At 42.6% G+C, this 26,094-nt stretch overlaps 1 protein-coding gene across 1 annotated transcript in view; it reads left to right on the forward strand.

The window, feature by feature from the left end:
• Positions 1-26,094, forward strand: part of LOC137546097 (serine/threonine-protein phosphatase 2A regulatory subunit B'' subunit beta-like) — a 145,889-nt gene that overhangs the window by 85,224 nt on the left and 34,571 nt on the right. Inside the window, 2 exon segments of the mRNA XM_068268106.1 lie at positions 9,785-9,964; positions 21,313-21,416. Coding sequence (XP_068124207.1) covers positions 9,785-9,964; positions 21,313-21,416 — 284 coding nt within the window.

Below are 26,094 nucleotides of genomic sequence, written 5' to 3' on the forward strand. Positions count from 1 at the left end.
GGGCCCAAAGTTCAATGAGTACCTTTAGGATTTCACAGGTCATTTTGAGAAATTTCGTTTCAAGACTACTCCTCACGATTTAGGGCCCCTAAAATGCCAGGACAGTATAGGAACCCCACAAATTACCCCATTTTAGAAAGAAGACACCCCAAGGTATTCCGTTAGGAGGATGGTGAGTTCATAGAAGGTTTTTTTTTTTTTTTTTTTGTCACAAGTTAGCGGAAATTGATTTTAATTGTTTTTTTTCACAAAGTGTCATTTTCCGCTAACTTGTGACAAAAAATAAAATCTTCAATGAACTCACCATACTCCTAACGGAATACCTTGGTGTGTCTTCTTTCTAAAATGGGGTCATTTGTGGGGTTCCTATACTGCCCTGGCATTTTAGGGGCCCTAAACCGTGAGGAGTAGTCTTGAACCCAAATGTCTTAAAATGACCTGTGAAATCCTAAAGGTACTCATTGGACTTTGGGCCCCTTAGCACAGTTAGGCTGCAAAAAAGTGTCACACATGTGGTATCGCCGTACTCAGAAGAAGTAGTATAATGTGTTTTGTGGTGTATTTTTACATATAACCATGCTGGGTGGGAGAAATATCTCTGTAAATGACAAATTTTTGATTTTTTTTACACACAATTGTCCATTTACAGAGAGATTTCTCCCACCCAGCATGGGTATGTGTAAAAATACACCACAAAACACATTATACTACTTCTCCTGAGTATGGCGATACCACATGTGTGACACTTTTTTGCAGCCTAGGTGCGCTAAGGGGCCCAACGTCCTATTCACAGGTCATTTTGAGGCATTTGTTTTCTAGACTACTCCTCACGGTTTAGGGCCCCTAAAATGCCAGGGCAGTATAGGAACCCCACAAGTGACCCCATTTTAGAAAGAAGACACCCCAAGGTATTCCGTTAGGGGTATGGTGAGTTCATAGAAGATTTTATTTTTTTGTCACAAGTTAGTGAAAAATGACACTTTGTGAAAAAAACAATAAAAATCCAATTTCCGCTAACTTTTGACAAAAAATAAAATCTTCTATGAACTCATCATACACCTAACAGAATACCTTGGGGTGTCTTCTTTCTAAAATGGGGTCATTTGTGGGGTTCCTATACTGCCCTGGCATTTTAAGGGCCCAAAACTGTGAGTAGTCTGGAAACCAAATTTCTCAAAATGACTGTTCAGGGGTATAAGCATCTGCAAATTTTGATGACAGGTGGTCTATGAGGGGGCAAATTTTGTGGAACCGGTCATAAGCAGGGTGGCCTCTTAGATGACAGGATGTTTTAGGCCTGATCTGATGGATAGGAGTGCTAGGGGGGTGACAGGAGGTGATTGATGGGTGTCTCAGGGGGCGGTTAGAGGGGAAAATAGATGCAATCAATGCACTGGGGAGGTGATCGGAAGGGGGTCTGAGGGGGATCTGAGGGTTTGGCCGAGTGATCAGGAGCCCACACAGGGCAAATTAGGGCCTGATCTGATGGGTAGGTGTGCTAGGGGGTGACAGGAGGTGATTGATGGGTGTCTCAAGGTGTGATTAGAGGGGGGAAATAGATGCAAGCAATGTACTAGCGAGGTGATCAGGGCTGGGGTCTGAGGACGTTCTGAGGTGTGGGCGGGTGATTGGGTGCCCGCAAGGGGCAGATTAGGGTCTAATCTGATGGGTAACCGTGACAGGTGGTGATAGGGGGTGATTGATGGGTAATTAGTGGGTGTTTGGAGGAGAGAAGAGATGTAAACACTGCACTTGGGAGGTGATCTGATGTCGGATCTGCGGGCGATCTATTGGTGTGGGTGGGTGATCAGATTGCCCGCAAGGGGCAGGTTAGGGGCTGATTGATTGGTGGCAGTGACAGGGGGTGATTAATGGGTGGCAGTGACAGGGGGTGATTGATAGGTGATTGACAGGTGATCAGTGGGTTATTACAGGGAATAACAGATGTAAATATTGCACTGGCGAATTGATAAGGGGGGGTCTGAGGGCAATCTGAGCGTGTGGGCGGGTGATTGGGTGCCCGCAAGGGGTAGATTAGGGTCTAATCTGATGGGTAACAGTGACAGGTGGTGATAGGGGGTGATTGATGGGTGGGTGATGGGTAATTAGTGGGTGTTTAGAGGAGAGAAGAGATGTAAACAATGCACTTGGGAGGTGATCTGATGTCGGATCTGCGGGCGATCTATTGGTGTGGGTGGGTGATCAGATTGCCCGCAAGGGGCAGGTTAGGGGCTGATTGATGGGTAGCAGTGACAGGGGGTGATTGACAGGTGATCAGGGGGGATAGATGCATATAGTACACGGGGGGGGGGGTCTGGGGAGAATCTGAGGGGTGGGGGGTGATCAGGAGGGGGCAGTGGGCAGGGGGGGGGATAAAAAAAAAATAGCGTTGACAGATAGTGACAGGGAGTGATTGATGGGTGATTAGGGGGCTGACTGGGTGCAAACAGTGGTCTGGGGGGTGGGCAGGGGGGGGTCTGAGGGGTGCTGTGGGCGATCAGGGGGCAGGGGGGGGGGAAATCAGTGTGCTTGGGTGCAGACTAGGGTGGCTGCAGCCTGCCCTGGTGGTCCCTCGGACACTGGGACCACCAGGGCAGGAGGCAGCCAGTATAATAGGCTTTGTATACATTACAAAGCCTATTATACATATGTGCAGCGGCGATCCGGGAGCTAGTAACCCGCCGGCGCTTCCGAACGGCCGGCAGGTTACTACGAGCGGTGGGCGGAGCGAGTCCCCGGCGGCTGATCGCGTCACTAATGACGCGATCGCCGCATAGCCACTCCCGCAGCCGCCCCCGCCGATGGGCGTATTGCGGTCGTTTGGGCCCGGACTTTGCCGCCGCCCATCGGCTGGGGGCGGTCCTCAAGTGGTTAAATGGTACCTGAGAAGGATGAAAAGATAAGTTTTTTTGTTTTGTTTTTTTTGTTTTTTTTTTATACACATACCTGGGGCTTATTCCAGCCCCTTTCAGGCTAATCAGTCCTTCACTGTCCACCTCCACCACCTGGATCTTCTGCTATGAGTCCTGGTAATTCATCCAGTCAGCACAGTCTGGCTGCATGCCGCTTCCACAGCCAGGAGCATTCTGCACCTGCACAATAGTGCTGCGCAGAGTGTGTGCATGTGCACTATGCCAGACTGGCTCAAGTACCTGGACTCATAGCAGAAGATCCAGGTGGCAGAGGGGGACAGCGAGGGACTGATTAGCCTGAAGGGGGTTGGAGGAAGCCCCAGATATGTATACAACTTTAATTTCATCTGTCTCAGGTTTACTTTGTTACACAGTAGTACTATACTCTACATATGCACTCTCCACAGAGCTGCAGGGAATCCACTGAGAATGTTGTGCACATTGAACACAGAGGTGTTGTCTATCACCCATAAACCTGGTTCAGATTGTGCATGAAGAATGTGTAATAAAGGACGAATATCCTTATTCCCCTGCAAAGTACCTGCACATCACTCTTACATGTACCCACAGTTACATTGCCTAGGGCCTGACAGATGTACTTTGTTCCGGTCTGTACCTTTTTACAACTTTACAAGTACTCTTACCAAGACTAGTTTTAGTCTATGACTAAAGGGAATAAATATGGCAGTCTCCATATCCTCCTCACTTCAGTTGTCTTTTAGAATTCCTAAGTGTTGGCAGTGAAGAGACGAATTTCATGTTACATACTTTCAATCAAGAAGATTTTAATATGCAAATTAGAGGAGTCTGTGTCTAGAATTCCCTCACAACCTCTCCTTATCAGACTTTGCTGCACACAGTGCGGGGTTATAACTTGGCCTCCAGTTACAGTGGTGCAGAAGACTGAAAAGGGGAACTATATTGGCTGTGTAAATTTCAAATGAAGACAACTACCGGTAGTTCATCAATCCCACTTGAACCTAAACCCTGTAGTTACCATCCACACCAAGCCTTCAATGTGGTTTCCCACCTTCCTAGAGAGAGAAGGGGACAATGCTAACATACAGCAGTTTTGTTTTTGTTTTTTAAATTTTGTTTATAAAGTGGGGTTTGACTTTAAAGATTTCTAAATGTGCTAAGTATGGCCACTAAATAGTGCATGCATTAAACTCAGATATACATAATTTCTTTGAGGAAACAACCATCTGCTTTAATCTATGTACTGTGCCCATGCTAGTTTTATACCATATACCATTGATACAGCTGGCCTACAGTGTTATTTAATGATTTGCCATGCTGGATCGCTAAATAACCAACATATTCAATCACTATTGTTTGTCTCTTTCCCTATAGAACAGAATGGGATGCTCAGCTCTAGCTAATCAGCATGTCTGCACAGAACTTTTTCATAAACTTGTCACCCCTAATGATCCGTAATCATTTTCTAATTACTTTTTCCATTTTCTCATCCATTTTTATCCATAAGTACACAATATAGCAAGGTGTGTCATTGTAACAGTGTGAACTTATCAGTCTAGTTCACTGGTTCCCAACCTTTTTTAAGTTGTGACACATCAAACCAAATTCTCAGATCTCTGTAAAACATCACACGCCCCCAGCAAAAATAAAAATGCCCTCAGACTCAGTATAGCTAGGAAGGTAGCGAGTTATAGGTCCCTTCAGTATAGGTAGCCAGGTGTAGGTCCCCTCAGTATAGGTAGCCAGGTGTGGGTGCCCTCAGTATAGGTGGCCAGGAGCAGGTGCCCGCAGAATAGGTAGCGAGGTGCAGGTGCCCTCAGGAAAGATGGTCTCTTACCTCAGAGCTCCCTTCTGCATCCCTTGCCCCTGATAGTTAGAACAGGGCTGGAGTAAAATGGCTGCCAATGTCCGCATTTGTTGACATCGGGGACCATTTTCTTGTAACCCTGCTCTAACTACAGACTAGGCAGAGCAGAGCAGCGGGGAGGGAGATGGAGCGGGACACAGGGAACATGGCAACACATACCTGAGGCTGCCGCGACACATACATGGATTGCATCACACTGGTTTGGAAACACCAGTCTAGTTTTAAGAACCCGAACTGATTAGACTTTCCCGTCCAATGGTTGTAAAGCTATGGAAGATTGATGTAAGCCAGTAAGAGGGTATAAATTGTCTTGTTTCTGTCAACAAAAAATTCTTAAATTAATAACTGAAATACTAAGTGCAGAGTTTCTCAGCGTTCTTATTGCAAGTACCCCTTTATGCTATATGGTATTTGCTTAGTATTCCCTGTTGATAACCTCCTTAGACTTGTTTTAACCGATGAAGCGGCAGCACAGTCTCGCCTAATCCATCCTTCCACTGTGACAGCGGACCTCTCCTTTTCTGCATGGCTTCCCTAGTGACTGCTTCTGCTGCTGTGAATAGCAGAAGCCGGCACTAGGGGGACCTATGCAGGACTGGAGAGGTCTGCTGCCACCGTGGGAAGCATGGATTAGGTGAGCCTGTGCTGCTGCTTATCCTAATTATATACACAGGGATTGGGGGGGGGGGGGCAGATGGGGACACATTGGAGGCCAGAAGGGAGCACATGGAGGACACAGGAGTATACAGTCCTGGGGGAAAAACCTCTACAAGATGCTCCTGGGACATGGACGCTCCAGGTTTAGTATATAAATACATTTTTTTTCCCCCTCTGGTTCTTACCCTCTAAACCTAGACTCAGAGCGTTGTATATGGTGGCAAATACGGTTTATGATTTATAATTTTTCTTCTTTGGGTTGCTTAGAGGGTTGAGCAAACATGACACCTATCAGAATATACTACATGCAGAAGAAAACCATTAAAGGGACTCCGAGCAGTGCAGAAACTATGGAAAGATGCATATCATTTTAAAGCTCTCTTTCTCCTCTTTCCAATGATATATAAACCGCCGCCATACGCCTTTTAGTTTTCGCGATTGAAATTGCCGCGGCCGTGATTTCAATCGCGAAAATAAAGAAAACTAAATGGCGTAGAGCGACGATTTAGGTGTCGCCAGAAAGAAGAGAAAGAGAGCTTTAAAATGATATCAATCTTTCCATAGTTGCTTGTATTACACAGGACGACACTTTTCCCAGTTCCCATTCAGCAGAAAAAGTCGGCCTGTGTAATACAATGTAACTATGGAAAGATGGATATCATTTTAAAGCTCTATTTCTCCTCTTTCTGGCGACACCTAAATCGTTGCCCTACGCCTTTTAGTTTTCTTTATTTTCAGCCGCGGCAATTTCAATCGCGAAAATAGCGAAAACTAAAAGGCGTAGGGCGGCGGTTTACCTATCATTGGAAAGAGGAGAAAGAGAGCTTTAAAATGATATGCATCTTTCCATAGTTTCTGCACTGCTCGGAGTCCCTTTAAATATGACAATTCTAATTATGGTACACTTCTATCCAGTTTCTCAAAGATGGTCTGGACTATTGCTGGTCATAAATAACAACAGGAGAAAACCCAAAACGCACAGATTCAAAGAGGGGGGGGGGGGGGGGGGGGGACAAACTATTAACTCTGTGATATCTTAGTCATCATGCAACCATCTGAGCCCTGTGCAGTCTTAAAGAGGAACTTCAGCCTAAACAAACATACTGTCATTAAGTTACATTTGTTAATTAAAATAGGTATAATCTTTTACCCACCCTGTTTTAAAAGAACAGGCAACGGTTTGTGATTTCATAAGGGCAGCCATCTTTTTGGTTGAAAGAGGGTGACAGGGAGCATGAGACACAGTTCCAACTGTCCTGTGTCCTGATCACCCCTCCCAGTTGCTAGGCAACATGAATAACAACATAGGAAATCGCACCAGGGGAAAAAAGCCCGGGCATTTTTTCTTTGATGGGGCAGAGATTAGCTAAAAATGTAGCTAAAAAATGACTTCTAACAGCCTAAATTATTGCTCAGTAGGAAAGGATTGTCCAATATGCTGATCACCAAGGGAGTAAAGAACAAAACTAGTAGACGTCAATTTGTATTTTTCATTAACTTGCAGTATGTTATAGACACAAATTACATCTTCTGTATGGACTTAAAGGCTCCCCGAGCCAAAAGGCTCTGGTAAAAAAATGAAAGATGCAGTGCTTAGAGGGTTGATACTTACCGCGCCTCTCATTTCCCGCAGTCAGCCGCCGGTCTTGTTTTTCAGTGGAGCAGAGGTGCTAGGACGGAGGAGGTGGGGGAGTGTGTGTACTTCTGCTCGTAATTATGCACCAGGCAGAAGCAAAGACTGTCTGGGTTAAAGGTCAGCAAAGTCGCCAGGACACCGGAAAGTATAGGAGAAGACCAGTGGCTGACTGTAGGGAACGAGAGGTGCGGTAAGTATCGACTTTTAACCCCCTAGGCACTGCTTCGTACATTTTACCAGAAAAAAAAAAATAAAATATATATATATATATATATATATATATATATATATATATATATATTATATATATATATATATATATATATATATATATATATATATATATATATATATTTATATATATATATATATATATATATATATATATATATATATATATATATATATATATATATATATATATATATATATATATATTCTCTCTCCCCCCTCCTGAAAAAAATAAAGTTGATGGAACATAGGTCTTCAGTTTCAGTTAAAGGTTTCATGCACCTCTGTAAATTGCAAAGCCTGAAGCATGATTGTTTCAAATCCTGGCCATGTCTATAAGATCTCATAGAGAAGCATGTGATCGGTTTGATCAGGTGATATATATGTAAGTCTCTGATTTGCTAGTCATGATCATGTGCTAAAGCAGGATGTGATCACAGCAAATCAGAGCAGGTGTATTTTGCTCTCAGGGACAACAATGGGTAATTTGCATATTTCAGCAGAGAGGCACTGGAAGAAATCTCAGAGCTAACTTCTACCTGAATAATTGCAAATACTTTCTGTTTTAAAGAGGAACTGTAACGGCAAAACGTCCCCTGGGGGGTACTCACCTCGGGTGGGGGAAGCCTCAGGATCCTAATGAGGCTTCCCACGCCGTCCTCTGTCCCTCGGGGGTCTCGCGGCAGCCCTCCGTACAGCCGTGACGTAATATTTACCTTCCTGGCTCCTGCGCAGGCGCTCTGACGGCTGTCGGCTCCGAAGTAAGTGGAAATACCCGATCGCCGTCGGGTCCGCTGTACTGCGCAGGCGCAAGTCTCCGACGCCTGCGCAGTAGAGCGGACCCGACGGAGATCGGGTATTTCCGTCTATTTCCGAGCCGAAAGCAGCCACAGCGCCCCCGCTGGAGCCAGCAAAGGTAAATATTGAAATTACAGTCGGGCCTGTCGCCGGCTGTTCAGAGGGCTGCAGCGAGACCCCCATGGGACGGAGGACGGCGTGGGAAGCCTCATTAGGATCCGGAGGCCACCCGCAACAGCCACCATAGAAGGGGGATCCCCCCACCCGCACAGAGGGGGATCCCCGCCCACAACAGCCACCATAGAAGGGGGATCCCCCCCACCCGCACAGAGGGGGATCCCCGCCCGCAACAGCCACCATAGAAGGGGGATCCCCCCACCCGCACAGAGGGGGATCTCCCCGCCCACATAGCCTCCGCATACAGGGGGGAACCCCGCACATTCCCTGCCCCGCTGGCTGCCCAGGGATTCCCTAGGGTGGCTGGATTCTTGTTCTGCACGCTGTGGGTAGCACAGATCGCTACCCACAGCGTCCAGTCAGGCATCCAGCCATCCTGGGGAATCCCTCTGATGAGAAAAAAATGGAGCCGGCGGGGCAGAGAAACAGGAAATCTCCCTGTCGGCATGGACGAGCTCAGCTCGTCATTAACGTTTTTGCAAGTTTTTTGCTGGACGAACTCAGCTCGTCCATACCGCCAGGGAGGCTACGGAAGGCAATGAAAATGCTGGGTGTTTGTTTTTTCTACAAAACAAAGGAAAACAGTGGAAAAAGTGCTTCATGCAGCATGTGAGAAACAATGGTTACTACTGGCACACCGAGCTAGAGTTTTTTTTTTATTCTTGTAGACACGCTCCCCATCCATGCTATTGTTCCGTAATATAGTTTGCCCCTCTCCGTTAGGCAGTGATTCTCGAGCAAGAGTTCCAAATGCAATTGCGGCAACATTTTGCCACGATTGTCAGTATGAAACAGCTTTCAGGCCTCTTGCACACTGCAAGTGATTCCGATTCAATTTCCGCTTTTTAATCAGTTTTTACATCCGATTCAGATTCCGATTTTCAGTTTGCTCCCTGCACACTGCAAATCGGAATCTAAATCGGATGTAAAAACTGATTAAAAAGCGGAATCGGAATCACTTGCAGTGTGCAAGAGGCCTCACACTGTAATCTTTTCTGGTACTCTGCTCTCCACTAGGCTGCTATGCCCAGCCTTTGTCTGATCCTGTGTCTCACATTTTCTACAGTATTATGCTACTAATCTACCCGCAGTACTCATGCCTCCTACACACTGCAAATTTTGAGGGTATGGAGGAGACCCCCTGAACTGTCTCTGTGCCGAATTGCAGTCCCACTGGTTCCTGAAATGTGTAGGAGGTATGAGTGCTAACATATCAGGCCTTAAATATCTATTATGCAAACCGGCAAGTCGCTGCAGGTGATGGCATTACCCACAAGGCTGTGCATCCAACGCTGAATATTAATTAGGACTTCACTGAGTGGGAGGGGTTTCACCTTTTCTGTTTGATTTCCATTGGCTGGAGGTTTTTTTCCCCTCTTGAGTACTGGATTTTCTCTGACAAACTGATCATTAGCTTCACACTGGTGATGAGTTCATTTCCACCTCCGTTCCTTCTGTTTTTGTTTGTTTGTTTTTTTTCATTTTGTGAGTTTGACATATTTGATCCATTTATTTTGTCTGTTACAGCCAAACAGAGAAGAGCCAAGAACGCCTGTCTTAAGCCAAAACATTCCAAAATTCTACTTTCCAAAAGGATGTCCAAAAGGAAACTTCAATATAGATGTAATAATTTCGAAGGTTGAGAATACTTTTTCCTCTTTTCCAAATGAACGAGCCAAACTCGAAGACATGGGGAAGGTAGCTAAGGTATTTGCCATAAATTTGTCAATCACTATGAATTCTACAATATCAGAAACCGTACACTGATGAATGGATACGTACTTTTTTTTTTTTTTCCCTTTTGCACTGAACAGAGATTTGGCGGTTTCTAATTGGATAACCAGCGATATTCTTGGGTAAACATATAGCAATTTTAAAGGAATCTATCTGAAGCCGGCATTGCTGCTGATATGACATAGTTGCCAGAAACAGCATAGAATGTTAGCGCACAATGGAGCTGGAGAATTCTAGCAACTACAAATCAGAGCGTCAAATAGGAATATTAGCTGTTTGAAGCTGCATAAATATGTGTGCAATTTGCATAGACTATCCCTAGTACTCACTGGTAACCTTAATAATGGCAGGGTCAGAGTGCATCCACACTATAGTGAATGATCTTGCTGTCAACAGGAACAATATCTGTCCGTTCCTAGCCAATGGCCTCAATTCTGGTAGCTATGTAAGGTAAATATTTTATTGCAGGTGAAATAGCTCATGAAGTATTTTCCTCCTATTTTCCCGCCGATACACAGCAAATTTGATCACTGTGATAGAATCTGCTGTGAAATTGTTGCGCAAACGCTGACAGAACAATCTATTTCCGTCCGAAATCAATCGTTCCCGTCCGTGCTACATTACCTGATCCGGCCGGCGCGAGTCCCCGCTCTCCTTCTCCGCGCTGGGCTCCGGGTCCGGTTGGCTTCACTGAACTTCCGGCAGGAAGTTTAAACAGTAGAGCGCCCTCTACTGTTTAAACTTCCCCTGGACAGGAAGTTCAGTGAAGCGGGACCCTGGAGCCAAGCGCGGAGAAGAGGAGAGCGGAGACTCGCGCCGGCCAGATCAGGTAATGTATGCGGGAGGGGGGGGGGGGGGGGCGGCGGCAGCTTCACAGATTGTGATCGGTTTCATGCTGAGATCGATTCACAATCTGTTTGCAGTAAAGGCAGCCATACGATCCCTCTCTGATCAGATTCGATCAGAGAGGGATCTATCTGTTGGTCGATCTGATGGCAAATCGACCAGTGTATGGCCACCTTAAGATTTTCTGTAGAGACTGGTCATTATCTCTGGTGCATTGTCTTCTGGTTATCTCCTGCTGAGTAGAACAATGCTTAAAGGGGAACTGAAGAGAGAGGTATATGGAGGCTGCCATGTTTATTTCCTTTTAAGCAATACCAGTTGCCTGGCAGCCCTGCTGATCCTCTGCCTCTAATAATATTAGCCATAGCCCCTGAACAAGCATGCAGCAGTTCAGGTGCTTCAGACTTTAAAGTCAGATCTGACAAGACTAGCTGCATGCTTGTTTCTGGTTGTGTTCAGATACTACTGCAGAGAAATAGACCAGCAGGGCTGCCAGGCAACTGGTATTGATTAAAATATGGCAGCCTCCATATACCTCTTACTTCAGTTCCCCTTTAATTGCTAGGCAGATAGATGGTTAGATAATTTCCAACATGTTGGAAATTATCTATCTGGCAGGTAAATCTAACAGAAAATCTTACAGAAAATTGTATGGTGTGTACTAGGCATAAAGGTTGTAGCCCAGTCCAAGTACCATACTGTCTACACCGTCTTAGTAAGAACAGGCAAAATGTTAAAATAAAAATAGAAAACAAAGGCGTTCCTAATTCTAATCCAAGCAATGGTGTAAGAATCTTTGTTGCTCCATCATTGGTAGCACAGGTCCTGTGATACTAATTTCTAATAAACATCTGTCCGCTTAATTTCCAATGACAAGTATGGTGAAGGTGCATGATATTCATTATCTGTTGGGACACCTAAGGCAAGCTGTAAAGCATTGTAAGTATGATCTCCATATACCATGAGATAGAATTTGTAAGCTTGCTTGTTAATGAACCATCTCCCTTCCTTGGCATGGTGAAGCAAAAGCAATATCACAAAATCCCAGTGCTACTTTTTGAACAGAAAATTAAATGCATGTCAATTTCTTAGCTAAGTAAAGGTGCGTACACACGCAACTACATCCGGCAACGACGGGTCTTTCAGACCCTCAGCGGATCGTTCAGAAACAACCTTATTAGTCCGCCGACAGCGCGTACACACGCACTACTGTCAGCTGAACGTCTGCTCAGCGGGAGGATCTGGCGGACCCGTCGTTGCCGGCGGTAGTGCGTGTGTACGTACCTTTACAGATACGGTAAGTGTCCATGCTACCTACAGATGTGCAGGTATTACATGTCTCTGCAATGAAACTGCCCAATTTGGCAGGTCCTATTGTATTGGAGGAACTCCAGCCTAAACAAACATACTGTCATTAAATTGCATTAGTTATGTTAATTAAAATAGGTATTATAATCTCTTACCCACACTGTTTTAAAAGAACAGGCAAATGTTTGATTTCATGATGGCAGCCATCTTTTTGGTTGAAAGGAGGTGACAGGGAGCATGAGACACAGTTCCAACTGTCCTGTGTCCTGAGCACCTCTCCCAGTTGCTAGGCAACGTGAATAACATAGGAAATCCCATCATGCTCTGCACAGGATCAGGGGAAAAAAGCCTGGGCTTTTTTACTTTGATGGGTGGAGCTTAGCTAAAAATTCAGCTAAAAATGATGCTTTGGTAAGAAAAACAAAGTTCTGATGCTGTGAAACTGTTAAAGAAACACCAAGCCTTTTCAGTTCTGCTGAGTAGATTTTTAGTCCGGAGGTTTACTTTAAGATTAGTAATGTTCTTCACCTCCCCTATCAGTGGATTTAAAATTGTGGCTGACTGTCATATATGCTTGTAGGTTGCACTATGGCTTTAATATTTGTCCACCATACCCAAGACTTTAAATTGGCCCTCAGGAATTTAAGGAAGGTTTGTTTTACAGAGGTACTGTAAATATTAAAGTTTGTATTCCCTAGTTAGGTATGTTATTAGTAGTTAATAGTAAAGTAGATAAAAGAAAACAGGAGAACATGTGTTGTCACAAATCCAAGTGGTCCTGTTAATAAAAATCTAGGCTTTTTAAAAGCACCTTTCCACCCTCCATTTCCTCCCTGGGCTATTTCTTTGCAGTGTCTGGGAGTACTGCCATTGGAGCCATGCAAAAAAAAAAAAATCTATAGGGACACGCCCTTTTTTATGTAGGATTAGGACTGTACATGCATATGCTCCTCATCGTGTTATTTGTCACCTCATATATCAATTTAATAAAGTGATTCAAAATAGTTTAGTTTTAGGAATATAACCATGGTCTTGCAAACAGAGCTACTTTGTGTGCTCCCCCACTCCAAGCTGATATGTCTTCTGGGAGTGAATGGTGGATTGCACTCTTGCCTTGCAGCGCTGGGTTCCTTGTTTGCATCCCAGCCAGGGCACTAGCTGCTTGGAGTTTGTATATTCTCCCCTTGTCTGCCTTGATTTCCCGTAGGAACTCTGGTTTCTTCCCACATTCCTAAGACCATACAGATAAGTTATAATGGATATGACTATGGTAGATTAGATTTTGATCTACTCTTGGGGACAGTTAGTGACAATACTACTCTGTAAAGCAGGGCTGTGGAGTCGGTCCAAAAATCCACCGACTCCGACTCCTCAGTTTAGGATTCCACTGACTCCGACTCCTCGACTCCTCTAATTTGCATATTACAATTTTGTTGATTAACAGTATGTAACGTGAAATTCGTCTCTTAACTGCCAACACTTAGGAATTTTACAAGACAACTGAAGTGAGAAGGATATGTAGACTACTATATTTATTCCCTTTAGACTAAAACTAGTCCTTGATAAGAGTACTTGTAAAAGGTACAAACCGGAACAAAGAACATCTATCAGGCCCTAGGCAATGTAACCGTGGGTACATGTAAGAATGATGTGCATGTACTCTGCACGGGAATGAAGAGATTCTTCCTCTTACACATTCTTTATGCACAATCTGAACCAGGTTATGGGTGATAGACAACACTTCTGTGTTCAATGTGCACAACATTTTCAGTGGATTCCCTGCAGCTCTGTGGAGAGTGCATATGTAGAGTATAGTACTACTGTGTAACAAAGTAAACCTGAAACAGATGAAATTAAAGTTTTATACATACCTGGGGCTTCCTCCAGCCCCCTTCAGGCTAATCAGTCCCTCCCTGTCCTCCTCCGCCACCTGGATCTTCTGCTATGAGTCCAGGTACTTGAGCCAGTCTGGCGTAGTGCGCATGCACACACTCCGCCGCCGGGAGCGTACTACACCTGCGCAGCACTATTGCGCAGGTACAGAATGCTCCTGGCTGTGGGAGCGGCACGTAGCCAGACTGTGCTGACTGGCTGAATTACGAGGACTCATAGCAGAAGATCCAGTTGGTGGAGGTGGACAGCGAGGGACTGATTAGCCTGAAGAGGCTGGAAGAAGCCCCAGGTATGTATAAACCTTTTCTTTTCATCCATCTCAGGTACCCTTTAATTTGTAGTAACCAAACCAAATTTTAACATATCAAATTATTTGATTTCATGAGCAAAGAGAGTGCATACATTTGCATAAACCAGCATCAACGCAGAATTATTTCCATCTCATTGACCATCTCTATTAGGGACACCGCTACACATCAGGCTTTATTCTTACAGCATAGACGTTATTTAGTGTGTATATATAAGAGATTCCTGTGTACACATCATATATACTGTACAGTTACAATTATATGTGTATATCTGACTTTAAAAATACGGGGACTTCTTTATTGAAGCAGCACAAGTAACTAATTTTGGTTGGTTTATTTCATTTTTGTGGACTGAGCACAGCTATTACTGTATATATACATTATTTTTAATGACTATTATCTGAGAAATTGAACATTTTATTATATTTTCTATTTTAATTACAGTTACAAATATATTAGGAGTCGGTGCATTTTTTTCCCGACTCCGACTCCAGGCACCCAAAATTGCTCCGACTCCGCGACTCCGACTCCACAGCCCTGCTGTAAAGTGCTGCGTAGATATCAGCACTATATAAATAAAAGTTAAGGCATGCCTGAGCGGCTGCTCACCACAGTTCCCATCAGGAGACGAGGGCAGTATGGATGGCATGCAACTCAAACCTTACCCCATTTGAGGCAGTGGGAGGGATTGGGGCCAGGGGTGGGGAGGTGCTTGGACAGCCCGGCTCTGTTCTCAAACAGAAGCCCAAGAAACTGCAGCATGGTCACATGGCTACGCTGTTTCCTTACAAATTAAGCATTTTGTTTTTTTCTTAGAACTAATCTTACCTTGTGACTTTTGGGATGGGTTTTGTAGAAGCTTTAAGTATGCCACTTGGTAGAACATATTTAGTATTTACTCAGTGAGAAAGGGAGATAACATGTTCTGCATTTGTCTTCATTGATTTAACAGTTCTTCGGAGTGTGCCAGGATTTCCTAGTGGGACATTGCCAAGGTAGCGTAGAAGACAAATACTGCTCATGTGCTTAATAGAAGCATTTCTCAATGCCTGTGCAGGCCTGTCTTCTGTCATCAGGTTTTGTTACAAAATGTCATTTAAATAAGGCTATGTATGGACATTTGGTAATGGGTTGTTTTGGCCTGAGGAAAGTTCACTAGATTTATTTTTGCCCTGTCACATGGGCTGCAATTCACTAAGCATTACCACATACGGTAATGCAGAAAACAGCTGAATTGCCAACTAGTGAGGTAAATTACCGACTTGTGCAGTAAATACCTCAATACATGTCAGTAAACGTCACTTTACAAAGCATAAAGTACAGTATTCGGTAAATCAAATAAAAAGGTTTTGATACTGATCTCCAGCTCTGAGCAGTAGGTAACTTACCATCTTCATGCAGTGAAGCTGATAAATGTATCAGTGAGCCACACAAACCTACTTCTCACCCCATTTGATCCGATGCACTGGCGGGCAGGACTTCAGAACAGAGCAGGAAAAAGCGATATTGAAGTCTTTTCTGTGTCCCTTTTGATGTGTATATCTATATACTGGTACACAGAAGAGCTTCCTCTAGTTAGCATATATGCACATCTGAAAGGATGCTGGAGATACACTGGACAGAAAAAGCAACATCTCATGCTCACCACTTATGGGAAGACTTACAGCTTCCTGCCTGACCTGCTCCACAGCTGGTGAGACTTACTGAGCAGGACTTAGTGAGTTTAAAGGGAACCTGAAGTAACATTGTTTAAAATAAACACATGACGTAGCTGCAAATGAATATTACATACTTACCTCACCGTCAGTTCCTCTCAGAAGCTCACCATTTTCTTCTTTCAGCGATCCCTTCCAGTTCTGACAATATTTTGTCAGAACTGAAATATACCAGTTGCTGTCAGTTATATATCAGCAGCTGTCAGTTACAACTGAATGTGCATGGTAATGTCCATGTTTCCCAATGGCTCAAAGGGGGTGATATTACAGTTTAACAGCATAGCTGTTATGGGGTAATGGGCATTTTTAAAATGGAGGACGGAGAATTCCATTGATCACAGTGGACAAATTGGACGCAGGAGAGGAGAAAGAGTAGAATACACAGGAGATAAGTATGACCTGTGTATAGTTATTTTGACTTTTTGCTTTCAGTTCAGGTTCTCTTTAAGCATGTTTTTTTTTTTTTTTTTACTACAGTACTGAACTTCTACTGCATGCCAGGAAATCTTAGTGAATTTGGGGAAGAAAAGTGTGAAATACCAAATGTTGTATTTTTCTAACCTATTTTTTTTTTCCAACTTCCCTGGATGAATTGAAGCCATGGTCTGTTTAAGTAGTAACCTGCATGGCATTTGCATTCAGCTTTGATTAGGTGTTTGGCCTTGTTAGCTCAGTTTCAGCGGAGGCAGCTACAAGATGACTTAGCAGAATAATCTGCAACCCAGGTTAAAGTTCTCCCCCAATCCAAGTGAATACCCTCTCTTCCAGCTGGGAGATACAGAACCACAAACACTTAAATTGGTGGAACAGCATCTGAAATCTTTATTTACAGGTCAATCTTATATACACCCTGATGTTAGGGAAAAACCAGATTAGACCGGAGTGCACATAGAAAATATTTGAAACAATAGCATAGACATGGTACAGACAGCAGAGACAATAGGATTTGTTATTCTGTAAACAACTGGCAGAGGTAGACTTTGTTACATGTGTTAATTTCTCAATAGACCAGGTTTTTTAACAACAATGCATGAATAGGTCTGAGTCTTCAGATCTCTGTCACAGTGGCTTGTATGGTAATATACCAACTGGGTATTGAAATACAGGTTTTGTATTCAGGTGCCTGGAACTTCTAGAGTGTTAATTATTAATGTATCTGTAAAGCACTGTCTGGAGGAATGTGCTGCTGACTAGTTGAAGCAATGATGTCATTTTTAAGAAATTGTGATGTGCTGTATATATTTTAATATCGGGGTGATTTAAGCAGCACATTATTACAACCTTTCAACCCAACCTTTGATCCCAACCTTTTCTAAAGGAAAGGGCGGGATCACTTAGATACTATGCACAGCTCTATGTATGTTAGAGATCAATGAGTTAGTGTTGTCATTGGTACACAAATACAATATACAGTTTAAAGGGTTACACAACTACACGATGAATTAACAGTAGTTAGCTTTGCTAGTATATCATCCTAATCTAGCCCTGCATAACTTAATGGAAAACTGAATGTGGTAAACTGTAACAGGTTGCCTAAAGCCACACCTCACCCATAAGGTTAGAACTCCTTAATGCATTTTGGGAAAAAAAATGATCCTCGAGTGGGTCCAGGAAATGTCAGTTCATTATTGCAGAGTAGAATATTGTTCATTTGAAGGGTGAAGGAGGACGGTGAATTCATCACCACAAGCCCTCATGATGAATGCAGATGTTTTTCTGCCAAGCTCTCACTGTCTCGGGGCAAACAGACAGTGGCGGCTGAGAGCTGGCCGTGTAATCACCGTGGCTACACCCAGTGCCTTTTTGTTAGCAGTTTCATTGTATGGCATTGGGCACCCACAAAAGAAATGGAAACAGATTTATAACAAGGATGTAGCAATTGCAGCCAGGTTGTAGAAGGCAGGGAAGGGCAGACTCAACTTCTCATCCCAGTTGAGAAACCTCACAGTTGCAACAGCAGAGGCGGAGTTCTTCCCAAAGGATGACACAAAAGAAAGGCTTGAAGCAGCCATCACCAACACAGGAGGAGGGCAGGTGCAGGAAGGGCTCATCCTTACAGCAGAGGGTCATCCTTCTAGGGCTGCATCAGTGCAGGAGAATCATATCAGATGATCTCCAAAGTATTCCATAATCAGGTGATATCACAGGCAGGTCTCCAAGTGAACAGGTAATAAAGAACACTTGTGCAGGCAAATTAGTAAAGATGAATCAGACAAGAGTTCAAGGTTTGTCAAACTGCATGAGCCAAGTAATTGATAGCTCAGTCTCAATCAAAGCAGTTATGTAGAGGTCCTCAATGGTAATAAGAAGTTAAACAGCTTAGTGGGTGTGTGCAACCTATTTACCACATGCGTAGCTATGTAACAATATTTTTGACAAAGGTTACTCTCTCTATTCAAATTTCTTTTACTAACATCATACTGTCTGTAAATCCTAGTACTATAGAGTTCTGACACTTAAACACATTTCTCTGACCTTGCTTTATACAGCACAGTATCAATACAAACAGACATATGGAGACAATTACAATCAAATCAACCAATAAGTATTTTACATGACATATTTGTCTCCACCCTCTCCAGGCATGTTAGAACACTGATGTGGGCCGGGTTATGAGGCTGTGTGATTCAGCCACTTGCAGGTTTAGTTGGCCCCCCATCTCACCCTGTGCACAGTAGGTGGTACAGGGGGTCAACGTCTGCTGTTCAAAACCCTCCCCAAATGCACAACACCAGGGTTTGTTTCCCACACCCCTCAGATTGTAACCAGAGACAGACCAGAAACCAACAAAGAAATTGCTGTAAAAGCATTTGTTAGAATTTTACACAATTACAAGTGAAAAAATATAAGTATGTCACTTTGCTTAAGGGACTCATCACCATTAATATTATACACGTACCCAAACATTCACACAATTGTTTGCATTATTCTTGGCAATATGAACAGAAAACCTGGCATGAGCATAACTTCTAGTAATTTGAGCAAGATGATTTTGGACACAATCTCTACATTACATTCATATCGGCATGAGTGCAAGCTCAAGTTAAAATGATTACATTTCATTCACAGCAACTTAATTCCTACTGGAAGATTTACAAACCTAATTCACCCATTGACAGCAAAACTGTTGTGTGCTTTGAATTCTCAGGTATATGCAAAAATACCTGACAAAAAAAACCCACATGAAAAACAAAAAACTTCAGATGGAACATGCCTTTCCGTATGTTAATTTTTTATAACCAACTTTAAATTACAAATTTTAAGACATGTTACATCTGGTTCACCCGAAATAAATTGTTTCCTTTGCAAAACACTAAATTCAAAACATCACAATGGCCAGCAACTTTGTGCATGGGTCATTCATTATATGAGGTGAAAACCAATTACACATTCAATCTCACCTGCCTTGCCTCAAGACAATTTACAAACCCTCTCCTATAGTAGACAAAGAAAGACAACACATGCACATTTACATAACCACAGTCCGCATACCTTAGACTCCAACAATAATTTAGCTTTTGACTTTTCTGACTGTAGAAAAAAACGATCAATTAAATTAAGAGGTTTATTCCTAACTCTAAAAAAAATATTTGGATACTCTCTGTGCACAGACACATACACAAACAGACAAACAACATATAGCTGGGATCTTCTTTTGTTTCTGTTTCCTGACACTCTCCTCATTGCCCCCAGTCTTTTCAGGGAAGAGGAAAGAGAAAAAACAAAAGCATTAACACAAGTCTCTCCCAATACATGGAGGGAGGGGGTAGAAACCTGCAACAACTCTGAGCAGATGTCCAGAGATGCATATTTAAAGTACAACCTAGCTGAAAAAGTGCAACCAGTCATACACAAGCAATTTAAATCACAGTTCCACAGAAACTACAGTGAGAGGAGATAGACAAACACATTTATAGTAATTAGAAGAAAAGGCTCAGAAACATCTAGTAGCCAGGCCAGAACATTTTGGAGGGACTGATAAAAAAAGTTATCCTGCGGCCGCAATGCCCATTCAAAATGTCCTGGTCCAGAGAGACACCTGCAACTGCTGAGTGTCTCCGAGAAAAAAAAAAATGAAACTCCTAAATAGAGTTAGTCAGAAATAAGATTCAAAGCAAATTGTGGAACATGATTCTTTCTAAAACTTACAAATCTATATATCCGCATTAAACAGCATCACAGAATATGATACATCATAAATCAAAAATAACCCTTGGGAGTCCCCTTACCTTTGAGACTTTCCCATTATGCACAAATCTATACAGTAACATGCAATCTTATATAACTAAAATTCACTTAAGCGACTATACAACAATATACAAGGTTTAGAGAGAATATTCACTTAGACACACAGTACTGCTTTCTTAATTGGGGCATCAGACCCGCTATTTACTTTAGGAATATCAGATTCCTGGGAGAGGCGCTACAGAAGCACTTTCCCTCCGGGTTCTATTAATCCGCTCTGACAGTATAGGGTGGTAATCAAAAAATAGAATTACTCACCCGATACTGTATATGGCGGATCCAACTTCTCGACACCAAACTGTTAGCTCAGTTTCAGCGGAGGCAGCTACAAGATGACTTAGCAGAATAATCTGCAACCCAGGTTAAAGTTCTCCCCCAATCCAAGTGAATACCCTCTCTTCCAGCTGGGAGATACAGAACCACAAACACTTAAATTGGTGGAACAGCATCTGAAATCTTTATTTACAGGTCAATCTTATATACACCCTGATGTTAGGGAAAAACCAGATTAGACCGGAGTGCACATAGAAAATATTTGAAACAATAGCATAGACATGGTACAGACAGCAGAGACAATAGGATTTGTTATTCTGTAAACAACTGGCAGAGGTAGACTTTGTTACATGTGTTAATTTCTCAATAGACCAGGTTTTTTAACAACAATGCATGAATAGGTCTGAGTCTTCAGATCTCTGTCACAGTGGCTTGTATGGTAATATACCAACTGGGTATTGAAATACAGGTTTTGTATTCAGGTGCCTGGAACTTCTAGAGTGTTAATTATTAATGTATCTGTAAAGCACTGTCTGGAGGAATGTGCTGCTGACTAGTTGAAGCAATGATGTCATTTTTAAGAAATTGTGATGTGCTGTATATATTTTAATATCGGGGTGATTTAAGCAGCACATTATTACAACCTTTCAGGCCTCATGACCATTTTTGTGTGTTCTTCTTTCTCATGTTACCCTCTTTTCATAAAATTGACCAATATTTACTTCTTTTCAAGGCCTGTGAATGTCCACTCTACTGGAAAGCACCATTGTTTTATGCAGCTGGCGGTGAGAGGACTGGCTTTGTATCTGTGCACATGTTTGTAGCTATGTGGCGAAAGTAAGTGTTTAAGATGAGGTTTGAAGACTGAAATAATGCATATGTATTTGTGTACATGCTCCTAGCAGCTGCTGTATTTCTCCATCCTGTATTTTGGGACAGATCTGCAATCCTGTGAAATGCTAAATGGCAGGTACATTTTAGTATTTTAGGGACAAAAAATGTACCCATGAGTTCGCAAAGGGATGTGTCTGCTGAGCTGGCAGGGCTAGAAAGTTTTCATTCTCACCCAGTTGGTATACTGGATCCTGCCCATTCTGAGTTACGACTTATTGTGTTCTTTTACTACTCAATGATGGTCATGTGACTGTTGCTCCCTATGAAATTATTTCTGCTGTGATGGCCAAGTATGCAGGAGGCTAGAACTCTCTATGTGTGGACAGTGGGTGTTGGGGAAACAGAGAAGACGAGCAAGTAACTATTTGGATGTTCAGGCTGATTTCTGAAAAGGGAGGAGGGGCTTTCCATTAATGGGGAAGCACTATAGTAGACAGCAGTATAATAAGATGCACTGTAACTGAGAGCAGTTAATAATTGTGGCTTGGGTGCACTTTGTTTGCAGCTTGGCATCGGCCCAATTTGTGCTAATTGTTTGGCCAATTTCCAAGCTGAATACATTTGCATCATAGACCATCTCCAAACATGACTTTCCTCTTTTTTTTAAGGTCCTGGTCCTGCTATTTTTGATTGGGTCAATTCAAAGCTACATTGCATTTCCAATAAATTTAAGTGCAATCAGGAATTATTAGCATCATCTTTAGTGATAAACTGGCTATTGCCTATTGCTCATGCGCATTAGAGAAACTGTTAGGAGTTTCCAATATTGAAAAGTCACTCCGTTCAAAACTGGGAGAGCCTTTGAAACCATAAAGTAGTCTCTCTGCGCACGTCTTTTGTATCCGCTGCCAAGGTCTATAATGGTGCCCATACACGATACAATAAAAATGTTCGATGTTCCTGTTTATTTGATCTAAATGATCGAATCGAATGAAAGTTGAAACATTTTTCGATCAAGAAATTCCAACAATTATCCTGTTTTTTTCGAAAAAATCTGATCGGACATTCTGGAAAAATCTTTGTATTCGATCGAACAGAATAATCGAACTAAATTATCTAATCCAAAAAAGAAAAATGAAAAATTGTACCATGTATGGCCACCTCAAAGGATTCCCGAAGTGACATGTGACATGATGAGATGGACATGTGTATGTACAGTGCCTAGCACACAAATAACTATGCTTTGTTCCTTTTTTTCTTTCTCTGCCTGAAAGAGATACATATCAGGTATGTAATTGGCTGACTCAGTCTTGACTCAGACAGGAAGTGACTACAGTGTGACCTTCACTGATAAGAAATTCTCCTTTTTTTTTCTTTCTTGCTCTCAGAAGCCATTTTCTGCTAGGAAAGTGTTTTATAGTTGGAATTTCTTATCAGTGAGAGTCACACTGTAGTCACTTCCTATCTGAGTCGGGACTGAGTCAGCCACTTACATACCTGATATTTATCTCTTTCAGGCAGAGAAAGAAAAAAAGGAACACAGCATAGTTCTTTGTGTTCTAAGCACTGTACATACCCATGTCTATCTCATCATGTCACATGTCACTTCGGGTATCCTTTAACCACTTGAGGACCTAGGGCTTTACCCCCCTTAAGGACCGGCCACTTTTTTTCCATTCAGACCACTGCAGCTTTCACGGTTTATTGCTCGCTCATACAACCTACCACCTAAATGAATTTTGGCTCCTTTTCTTGTCACTAATAAAGCTTTCTTTTAGTGCTATTTGATGGCTCCTGCGATTTTTACTTTTTATTATATTCATCAAAAAAGACATGAATTTTGGCAAAAAAATGATTTTTTTAACTTTCTGTGCTGACATTTTTCAAATAAAGTAAAATTTCTGTTTACATGCAGCGCGACAAATGTGGACAAACATGTTTTTGATAAAAAAAAAAAACCATTCTGTGTATATTTATTGGTTTGGGTAAAAGTTATAGCGTTTACAAACTATGGTGCAAAAAGTGAATTTTCCCATTTTCAAGCATCTATGACTTTTCTGACCACCTGACATGTTTCATGAGGGGCTAGAATTCCAGGATAGTATAAATACCCCCCAAATGACCCCATTTTGGAAAGAAGACATCCCAAAGTATTCACTGAGAGGCATAGTGAGTTCATAGAAGATATTAATTTTTGTCACAAGTAAGCGGAAAATGACACTTTGTGACCAAAAAAAAAAAAAAAAAAGTTTCCATTTCTTTTAACTTGCGACAAAAAAAATGAAATCTGCCACGGACTCACCATGCCCCTCTTTGAATACCTTGAAGTGTCTACTTTCCAAAATGGGGTCATTTGTGGGGTGTGTTTACTGTCCTCGCATTTTGGGGGTGCTAATTTGTAAGCACCCCTGTAAAGCCTAAAGGTGCTCATTGGACTTTGGGCCCCTTAGCACAGTTAGGCTGCAAAAAAGTGCCACACATGTGGTATTGCCGTACTCAGGAGAAGTAGTATAATGTGTTTTGGGGTGTATTTTTACACATACCGATGCTGGTGGGAGAAATATCTCTGTAAATGACATTTTTTTATTTTTTTTACACACAATTGTCCATTTACAGAGATCTTTCTCCCACTCAGCATGGGTATGTGTAAAATACACCCCAAAACACATTATACTACTTCTCCTGAGTACGGCGATACTACATGTGTGGCACTTTTTTGCACCCTAACTGCGCTAAGGGGCCCAAAGTCCAATGAGTACCTTTAGGATTTCACAGGTCATTTTGAGAAATTTCGTTTCAAGACTACTCCTCACGGTTTAGGGCCCCTAAAATGCCAGGACAGTATAGGAACCCCACAAATGACCCCATTTTAGAAAGAAGACACCCAAAGGTATTCCGTTAGGAGTATGGTGAGTTCATAGAAGATTTTATTTTTTGTCACAAGTTAGCGGAAAATGACACTTTGTGAAAAAAAACAATAAAAATCAATTTCCGCTAACTTGTGACAAAAAATAAAATCTTCTATGAACTCACCGTACTACTAACAGAATACCTTGGGGTGTCTTCTTTCTAAAATGGAGTCATTTGTGGGGTTCCTATACTGTCCTGGCATTTTAGGGGCCCTAAAACCGTGAGGAGTAGTCTTGAAACCAACAATGTGGCAAAATGACCTGTGAAATCCTAAAGGTACTCATTGGACTTTGGGCCCCTTAGCGTATGGTGAGTTCATAGAAGTTTTTATTTTTTTGTCACAAGTTAGCGGAAATTGATTTTAATTGTTTTTTTTTCACAAAGTGTCATTTTCCGCTAACTTGTGACAAAAAATAAAATCTTCTATGAACTCACCGTACTCCTAACGGAATACCTTTGGGTGTCTTCTTTCTAGAATGGGGTCATTTGTGGGGTTCCTATACTGCCCTGGCATTTTAGGGGCCCTAAACCGTGAGGAGTAGTCTTGAAACCAACAATGTGGCAAAATGACCTGTGAAATCCTAAAGGTACTCATTGGACTTTGGGCCCCTTAGCGTACTTAGGGTGTAAAAAAGTGCCACATATGTGGTACCGCCGTACTCAGGAGAAGTAGTATAATGTGTTTTGGGGTGTATTTTTACACATACCCATGCTGGGTGGGAGAAATATCTCTGTACATGACAATCGTTTGTTTTTTTTGTTACACACAATTGTCCATTTACAGAGAGATTTCTCCCACCCAGCATGGGTATGTGTAAAAATACACCCCAAAACACATTATACTACTTCTCCCGAGTACGGCGATACCACGTGTGACACTTTTGCAGCCTAGGTGCGCAAAGGGGCCCAACGTCCTAATCACAGGTCATTTTGAGGCATTTGTTTTCTAGACTACTCACGGTTTAGGGCCCCTAAAATGCCAGGGCAGTATAGGAACCCCACAAGTGACCCCATTTTAGAAAGAAGACACCCCAAGGTATTCCGTTAGGTGTATGGCGAGTTCATAGAAGATTTTATTTTTTGTCACAAGTTAGTGAAAAATGACACTTTGTGAAAAAAAAAAAATCAATTTCCGCTAACTTTTGACAAAAAATAAAATCTTCTATGAACTCGTCATACACCTAACAGAATACCTTGGGGTGTCTTTTTTTTCTAAAATAGGGTCAGTTTGTGGGGTTCCTATACCGCCCTGGCATTTTACGGGCCCAAAACCGTGAGTAGTCTGGAAACCAAATGTCTCAAAATGACTGTTTAGGGGTATAAGCATCTGAAAATTTTGATGACAGGTGGTCTATGAGGGGGCAAATTTTGTGGAACCGGTCATAAGCAGGGTGGCCTTTTAGATGACATGTTGTATTGGGCCTGATCTGATGGATAGGAGTGCTAGGGGGTGACAGGAGGTGATTGATGGGTGTCTCAGGGGGTGGTTAGAGGGGGAAATAGATGCAATCAATGCACTGGGGAGGTGATCGGAAGGGGGTCTGAGGGGGATCTGAGGGTTTAGCCGAGTGATCAGGAGCCCACACGGGGCAAATTAGGGCCTGATCTGATGGGTAGGTGTGCTAGGGGGTTAAAGGAGGTGATTGATGGGTGTCTCAAGGTGTGATTAGAGGGGGGAATAGATGCAAGCAATGCACTGGTGAGGTGATCAGGGCTGGGGTCTGAGGGCGTTCTGAGGGTATGGGCGGGTGATTGAGTGCCCTAGGGCATT

Source organism: Hyperolius riggenbachi, chromosome 2 (genome assembly GCF_040937935.1).
Source record: "Hyperolius riggenbachi isolate aHypRig1 chromosome 2, aHypRig1.pri, whole genome shotgun sequence".
NCBI lineage: Eukaryota > Metazoa > Chordata > Amphibia > Anura > Hyperoliidae > Hyperolius > Hyperolius riggenbachi.